The sequence below is a fragment of the Cariama cristata genome, unplaced genomic scaffold, assembly GCF_000690535.1.
Source record: "Cariama cristata isolate BGI_N322 unplaced genomic scaffold, ASM69053v1 scaffold4199, whole genome shotgun sequence".
In the NCBI taxonomy this organism is placed as follows: Eukaryota; Metazoa; Chordata; class Aves; order Cariamiformes; family Cariamidae; genus Cariama; species Cariama cristata.
The window spans coordinates 103,019-111,899 of record NW_009637317.1 but is presented as its reverse complement, the minus strand read 5'-3'; the positions used below and the strand labels follow the sequence as shown (position 1 = coordinate 111,899).

General features: G+C 39.5%; 1 protein-coding gene across 1 annotated transcript; it reads left to right on the top strand.

Moving 5' to 3' along the window:
- Positions 1-840: 840 nt before the first annotated feature.
- On the top strand, positions 841-7,371 carry SLC7A13 (solute carrier family 7 (anionic amino acid transporter), member 13). Its single transcript, XM_009708278.1, has 4 exons — positions 841-1,564; positions 4,109-4,240; positions 5,928-6,292; positions 7,012-7,371. Exons 1-4 carry the CDS (start codon positions 841-843, stop codon positions 7,255-7,257), a joined length of 1,467 nt encoding a protein of 488 aa, XP_009706580.1. The 3' UTR covers positions 7,258-7,371.
- The last annotated feature ends 1,510 nt before the right edge of the window (positions 7,372-8,881 follow it).

Here is an 8,881-nt window from a genome sequence, read left to right as displayed (position 1 = left end):
GCACCTTAAAAGGCACACACCAAACTGGTGGGGACTTTAAGCCTTTGTCTTTCTGTTCCACAGCCCCTATACGGACCACAGAAACGATGATACAGCCCCTTCCCCTCACAGCAGCGTCTGAAGATTAATACTTGCTTAGGAAGTGCTTGGGTACTACTATAACGATGAGTGCTCAAGAAAAACCGGGAATAAGCTGGTAATTTTCTTACTAGAGCAGTGTTTAATGAGTGAATAAATAAACAAGCTCCAGTATACTCAGTGACTGATGAGGATTTGGCAAAACATACTGGTGATCACTGGTTGTCACTGTCCGTTTTATGTATTGACGGTGGGAAAATAGTACCAGGCTGTTCCACTAATGCTCATGTCACTGTCAGTAACATAAGGAGGGCTGATTTCTGTCTTCATGCTGCCATACCCTTCCCCTTTCCCTTGGTCTGGTGCAGAGGTTACATTTACCCACCTCTCGCAGTTGTCTCTGAAGACATATGTAAAAAAAAAAATCCAAATCTGTTGATGAAAATCAGCTGAGAAATGAGCAGTTACTTGTTATGCCGTTTTCTTTAAAAGTACCTCCAGACCTTAATAATTTCTGAAGTACATATTAAACCAACATGTACATGATTTGCCAGTGTCTCTTGAAGTATTTGGTTAATCATCTTCACACAGAAGGCATCAAAACCCAAAGTATGCTCTCTTTTCTGAATGATTAAGCCAGGCTTCCCATAACATTTCACTAGCAAGTAGGGCCATGACAGTCGGCTAACAGCAAAGTGAAAGGGAAATACATGCAATCAAGCCTCTGAAGTCATATAATCTGCTGTGAAAAGACTGAAAAAAATGGGAAAAGGGAAAAGCGATGATCCCAAAGATGTGAAAAGAAAAGAAAAGGCCAAGATGCAACTCAAAAGAAATATAGGTTATTTTGATGGGGTAAGTTTTATTATAGGATCAATTGTCGGAGCAGGGATCTTTGTGTCTCCCATGGGGGTGTTAAAGCATTCCTTACTCAACGTCGGTGTCGCGCTAACGATCTGGACTGCCTCTGGGCTGGTTTCTCTGAGGGGTTCCCTCTGCTATGCGGAGCTGGGACCCGCTCTGCCCTTCTCCGGAGGAGAATACAGCCATATTAAAAGAGGCCTTGGAAACCTACCCGCCTTCATGTTTATCTGGACGTCAACGTTTACCAAGCCAGCATCAAATGCTGCTCGAGCCTTGCTGTTTGCTGAGTATGCCACCCAGCCCTTCTATGGCATTTGCCCTGCACCAGAAATGCTGAAGAAATGCTTGGCCTTGGCCGTTCTCTGGTCCCTGGGGATTCTGAATGGCCTCAGCGTCAAAATGGCTGCATGGGTGCAGACAGTTTTCACTCTGCTGAAGATGACGGCCTTGTCTGTAATTGCCGTTGGTGGCATAGTTCTCCTCGTTGGCGGGAGAAAGGACAGTCTGGCCAGGTTTGAGGATGCATTCAGCTCAGAGATCCCCAGCGCGTCACAGGTTGCCGAAGCCTTCTTCCAAGGACTGTACGCGTACGGTGGCTGGTGGTCCCTCAATTATATGGCAGGTATCTCACTCTTCTTTAGATTTTGTTCTGCAGTCGCCATTCTTGCGTTCCTCAGCTCATCTTGGTAGAACTTGACTGTCCTTCAAGACCATAGAGTCCCTCACGTTTGTGAGCCCCTTGTTGGGGCTGGTAGAAGAGACATTATTCCTCTGTAGGGAAGTTTCTTGCTTCTTGTGCAGTCTCCAGAATCAGACTGACATTTCCAGAGGAGTACAAGGGAAATCAGAATAGTGCGTTTAAAATCTCATGCATAAACAGATTTTTTCATACCTTAAAAAGTATCATTTTGTCTTTCTCAGTGTCGGTGTCAGTGCATTTTTAAAAAAGGATTAAGATATCTGTGCCAAACTGTGTGCACAGTAAGGACCAAATCAAAAAAGATAATTGATTAATTTGTATTTAAATACTGTACCGTCTCTGAGGTTATGCAACTGGTTTGTACGTGGACAAATTCATTCTGAATTGTGTTAAAATACAGTAATTTTGTGGGATGTATGAGGTGGTTTCTAGTCACTTCCTTGGGAAAATAGAGTTCTGCATAGAAAGTGAAGAAGAATCTAAGGAAAGTGGAATAAATTGTTTGATATAACTTGTGCTCAATTTTAAACATTCAAAACCTTTTTTGAATATCTATTTGCCTATCCTATTGTGTATGTGATGACGCATGTGGCAGTAATAAATAGAGCAGTTTTTCATGAAAACTGCAGAGATAATTTTCATGATGTTAGTTATGCATGTCATAAGTTAAATGAATAGTGTTTTATAGTATCATCAGATTTATAGAATTAAGTTGTAAGCAAGTGGATGTTGCTCTTATATCTTTAACCCTATTTATCCATCGATCTCTATAGCGTGTAAAACATTAAATAAACGGAATGTGTGAAACGCGTAACACAAAGTTCAATGGTGAGAGCAATGTGAAAATTGGGTTAATGTTTAAAAAAATTACTCTTATTATTACAGTGCAGCTATTCCAGCATTAACAGTATGCTGCAATAAAAAAGGTGGTATAAATCAACAAAGTATAATTTTGAAATCTTAGGATTTCCTTAAAGGCAAGCATTTTGCTTTGTAAGCCCGTGAAAATACACAATTATTGGTAAAATATTAACTTACTTTCTGATCAGTTAAGAATAGTAATAAATACCATACCCTGGGCAGCACAGCTGTTTAGACAGATGCAACCTATGCAATAGTTCCCTTCTGAACTGAATTTTCTATTCTTCAACAATAACTTCATTCCTGTGAGCTTCATCTAAAGCATCAGGTGCCAGCTGGACAGCAGGACTGTGATGAGCAACAAAACAAATGGAAAGATAAATTTAAATTGGCGGTTTTGGTGATTGTCCTCTTCTGGGCTCAAAATTACCAAGTGTATTTCTTGCATTTGAAATAAATCCCAAATTCTCCGATAGTCCGTATCTGAATTCTGCTGTTGTGCTCATTCAGTCCCTCTGGCTCTGTGCACTACAGCCGGTGCTGGGGCAGGCTCAAAGCTGATGTTCTGGGCAGGAGACAGAAATTATATTTGAGGGAGGAAAGGAATTTCTGTTTCCTAAAAAGAACTTAAATAAGCTGCACATTTGGCTTTTCACTTCTTCCTCCTTGTGAGTTACTGGTTGGTAATACTCTGGAAGTCTTCTGTAATCGCTGAGGGAAGTGGGAAGGGGAGAGGGAGTGAGAGGGAAGGAATGAAGGAGTGAAAGAGATTAAAAAGACCCTTTTTGACTGAGATGAGGATAAATTATTAGGGTTCTGGAAACCAGCTCCATCTTTTGCTGGGACTATCACATGCGCAGGAATGTGTGCCAGTGCCTCAGTTGTTCAGCTGCAAAATTTGGGAGCTTTTTTCTTATTTGGTAAGAGTAGTTTTAAGCTTAGATGCCAGGCTTAGCACTAAACAGTTTTCATCCGCCAGCTTTGCCCTTGAAAAGATCATCATCATCAGAATCCAGCTGGGAATGGCCCCCTTTTAAAGCCACTGCATTCATACTCTTCTCTCAATACCTTCAGTCTCTCCTGTTACTTTTTCTGTATTTCCTGAAACAAGGGAAAAGCGAAAGGTTTTGTTCAGGAATAGGAAAGATTCAGATCAGGACTCATGAGGTGATGTAAGAATAAATAATCTGATTTCAGAGTCTCACGTTTAAGCTAGTGATTTAAAAGTGTGGCTACTTGAAAATTTCTTACCCAATCGATTTTCTAATGTAACTCAAATACGTGTTTAATAAAATCAAAGAAAGATTGTCAGTCCTTTTGTCATCATTTTTTTATCAGACCTCAATCCATCCCCCCTTCCAAGATAGCTAAATAAGAAAAAAAATTTAAAAAATGAAAAAAATAATTGTTTAGACTTCTTTGAGAATAAACTATTTGAGAACCACTGTAGGACCTCATAAGCAACGTAGCTTAGCAGCCATGGTTAGGGCTTGGAGCGCGACTTTGGTATCAGTCTTGTCGAGCTCTGTGCAGATTCATTACTAAAACACACTTGCAGAAGCTACACCACTTGCTTTATTAGTCTTTTTAAATTGTGTTTTTCAGAAGAGATGAAGAACCCTAGCAGAAATATCCCCTTAACTGTGATGACTGCTGTTCCTGCAGTAATTATTTTTTATTTACTGGTGAACATCTCATATCTGACTGTCCTCACACCTAAGGAAATTGTCTCTTCAGGTATGGATTTGATTTTTTTTTTTTAAAATAAAAAGGTGTCATCCATTAGCATACCCATCTGATGTCGATTTACTGGGTTACTTCCACTTGTCTGACTTCACAGTCTGGAAGTTTGTGTTTCGTTCTACGTTTTAAGAGAGAATTCTTGTTGAATTTTACTGTATGACAAAAGTTGGACTGAATGCGGACAGATGTTATTAGGTGTTGAAAATGTTGGCTTGTATCTGCACTGTCTAAAAAGAAATCAGAAGTGTGTTAAAACCTGGAAAATCAGGTGAAGATCGGGTCTCTTTTGAGTATAGAGGAGGCCTTTGTTTTCCTGTAGTTTTAATCCTCTCTCTTCTGTCCTTCCCTACCTCATGGTCTCTCAGGCTAAAGCCATTACTCTTTAGGAGGTGGACAAGTCTACTGTGATAAGTAATATTAATCGACCATTATTGGTGTGTGGGTGTGGGTGTTATTCATGATAAACATTGTGATTCCTTAGAAATGCCTATGCAAAAGTCCAGTGTATGTAAAGCCTCTCTCAGATCCTGTACCAATAAGCCGTCCATGAAAAGGTCCAAGAGGAGCTGGAATTCTCCTTGATTGTCCAAGTAGTGCCTTTTAAATACCACTGTAATGAGACTAAGCTGTCAGACCTTGCCTCCAGGAGTGACAAAAAACATAACCTCATTTGGATAGATCAATTTTTTTTTTTTTTCCTGTGAAAACAGCTCAATAACATAAATGGGAGTGGTGTAGCTGTCATTCAGCAACCTCGCATCATCGTTCAGCCATTGTCAGGCTGTCCGCTGGGAGAGATGCACACATTTGCAGATCCATCCTACAATGAAAGCAGCAGTGAATACCAGAGTATTCGTGAATAGCAGCTGCCCAGCTGGCGTGACTAACTCCAAACACACAGGGGAGCTGTGCCTATCTGTGTCAGCTGAGGACATAGCCTTAAAATCATAGCTCTTGTTTCAACCATGGCTATGCATTGCTGTGGCTCTTGTTCTTTCACTGCATCTTTTTTTTGGGGTTGTTTTCCTCATCTCTCCTAACTTCCTATGCTGTGCAGGTCACTGCAAGACCTATATTCCTCATGGTAGTTGGTTATAAACCTATGAAATATTAGTCACTGCAATATGGGATACAGCTAATTTCCAAGCAATATTGAGTATCTTTTGTTCAGAAATAATCTTTCACATTTCCCAGTTCCACCCAAAGCAAAACCTCATTACTAGCACACTCGCTGACCCATCTCTGCACATATATGCGCTTATGTTGGCAGTTTCCTCATAACAGTAGATCATGTCACCACTGTGGTCACGCCGGGGACTAATGCGTTCATTTTCTTTCCCCGCATGGCCTTGCCCATGTGTGTACGTTTGTGATGCATGGCGGTGAGATGCAGCTTGCTCCTCCTGGGCTGTCCATTACCGTGGTGTTGGTCCCACCAGGTTTACTCGGCTTGCTCTGGCAGGCAGCACTCCTTCTTGCTGTCATCCCCCCCAGGACATTTTTAGCTCCCGAATTAAATACCCTTAGGATTAGATTAGTCATGGTTGACTACAGTAACAAAAAAACAGGCATTACTGGTAAATAATAGGTGTTTCTTGTATTTTAAGTTTTGTTTGTGTTGAGTCTGTCAGTAATTCAGAACATGGTACCTACACTACACTAATGCTTTGCTTTCTTGCAGTTGCAGTGGCAGTCACTTGGGCTGATCGAGTGATCCCCTCTGTTGCCTGGATCATTCCTCTTTCTGTTGCTGTGTCAATATTTGGTGCCCTCAACAGCAGCATGTTCACACTAGGTCGATTAAGCTATGCTGGAAGTCAGTCAGGACATTTACCTGTTTTAATATCCATGCTCAATGTCCACTCCTGTACTCCAGCACCAGCCATGATTTTTTCAACCACCATTGCATCCATTTTTGTCATCCCCTCTGACCTTATTATGTTAACAAATTACTTTGGATTTTCTGCCTGGCTTATGATTGGATTGACTTGTGCGAGCCTGATCGTACTTCGATACCGGGAACCTCATCTACATCGACCATACAAAGTAAATGTAAATAAGTTACAAAGTATTTTTGCAGGTGTTTTTGAGTCATGGGTAGCGTGCAAAAGTTATGGAACAAGTGCAAGTCAAAAGTGGATAGTCACTGCAAAAATACAAATAATAATCCCAATAATCAGTTTAGAGTCTTATTCAAAAACTTTGCTTCGCTGTAGAAGGAGAAGAAACAAACAGATGGTCTCTGCCCCAGGGAGCTTGCACTTGAAAACAAGCGATGGATGTACTCAGAGTGGGGGAGGTGTGCAAACAGCATGAAACCATGCTAGCGTGGAGCAGTGGCCAGAACAGTGTGGGTTCCAGGCTGGCCATTCACGGTTAATTAAGCCTTGATCTACTCCCACCTTCCCTGACACAACACAGACGTTAAGGATAGATTTAATTTCTTCTCAATCTAGCTGTCAGAAAGCTGGGTTAGAAGTGTATGCTTATAGTGAAGGCTGCTTCTAGGTACCTAACCCTTTTCAGGTTTTCAAGTACTGCCTATCTTTCCCCCTTGAAGACAGAAGGAATCTGAACAAGTATTTTAGAAAAGATGCCTATCTTGTAGGCAATTTGAGGTCAGATGACTCGTCCTGGGTGAGATTGCAGCAGCATTAGAAATGATACTCTAGTGTGGCAAAGAATGCATTATTACTCTTAGGAATGAGGCATAAAATCAGTTGGTCAGTTTATTTCCTAAGTCAGTTTTTTTCTTTCTCTTGCAGGTGTTTCTGCCAGTTCCGTTTGTGATGGTGGCAATGTCTTTCTTCTTAGTTTTAGCTCCCATAGTCTGGTCTCCAAACCTGCAATATGTTTATGCTTTCCTGTTTATGCTGGGAAGTCTTATTGTTTATCTGCCTTTTATACATTTTAAATTGCGCTTTGCATTTCTTGATAAAATTACTTGCCACTTACAGCTCCTGTTGGAAGTCTCTCCTGCTGATGGATCTGCTGAGGACAAAGGCGAATAATGGCAAATGTTTAATCCCAGTACAGCAAACATCCATCAGAGGATTTTGTTTAACTGAGATTGTAGAAGGTGCAGGTTAGATGTTAGGTGTGATATATAGGCATCCATGCATGTGCATACATGTGTGTATACGTATATCCATATAGATGAACGCACATATATTGCTTACCTATATACATGTATATACATATATGCACTTATATGTATATATACATGCGCGTATATCTATATATACATACATGTATATGTATGTATAGACGTTAGCATAATGAGTTCATATGTATATATTTTTGTGTGTCGGTGTGTACACATACATATACATAGATGTATATGTATACGTATTTAATAGATGTGAAGAATCTCTCTTAAACCTGTAAAATCTGTGAAATGCTCTCTCTTGCTCCTGAAGACACAGTTATATTTGCATATATTCTTGCAGTACTAGAAATAAGACCAAATTACAGCACAAATAATTATCAATATTATCGTATGATAGATAAGTAAATGTATACTTAACAGCATCATTATATAAATACACATTTGGTCTCCAAACTAGATTGTCTGGAGTATTTTTAGTTCATAGTAGCTTGTTTATTAGAACTTCTCGTTTTAAAGACTTTATACTTCTGTTTATCTTCTACTCTTTTTGGCTGAATTTATTTGTAATAAAAACCTTTGAAGAATGTCATAAAATTGACTAAGACTTTTTTTAGTCCCACAAAAACCATACATAGTTCATCTTATCTATTTTAAAACAACATGCAAATTCGGGGTGAGATCTTACAAAGCATCAAATAAGGCAATAAGAACTATTTGTCCTCTTTGTCGCAGCAATAAAACTAAAGATATGTGGAATACTTTACTAAATTGTTTACATCTTAGCATTAATACTACCTTATTCCTTGGTTTCTTTTCAGTGTTACTGAGAAATAAGAGCTTTTTTAGGCCCCCTCCTCTCCATTTTTATTTTATTTTGTTTATGAAAGCAAGATAAATAAATTCTTTTTTTTAATTTTGATAATTGGGCCATATTAAGTTCACTGAGTATTTAAGCTTAAAAACAAAGAACGAGTGCACAAGAAACATCACATATTTGGGTGATTAATCTATTAATATATGCTGGGGTTTTTTATACTTACAATACAATTACATGTGTAAAGTGTTTTTTCAGCTCTGTCTATCAAAGCTCAGCACTACAACCGGCAGATGGCTCCAGGCTAACGTCTCTCTTACACCGTGATGTTCTGGGTTGCTGGATGTTGTATTGGTGAGAGAAATAGTTTTACGGAGCATTGCATTCTAAAGCTTGGAGTAGAATGAAAAAAACTCTTGCTAGAAGATTCAGTTCTCTGACGGATCAAAAATTTAGAGGTCAGAATGACAGATAAAGACTCTATATATCGCTACCCAAAGTATAGGGTACCCATCAATAATACTGGGAAAGTTTAAGAGGATTTGACTTTGCAGTGGAACAAGCCCCCAAATGAAAACAAGTACATGAAGAAAGTGGCTTTTCTCATCGCTGATGTTGTAGACAGAATGAAAATTTGAAGTAACAATTAGACCTTTTAAAAGGCTGTAGGAAGAAAAGTCCATGCAAGTGAAGAGTGAGGTGCATGCAGCTG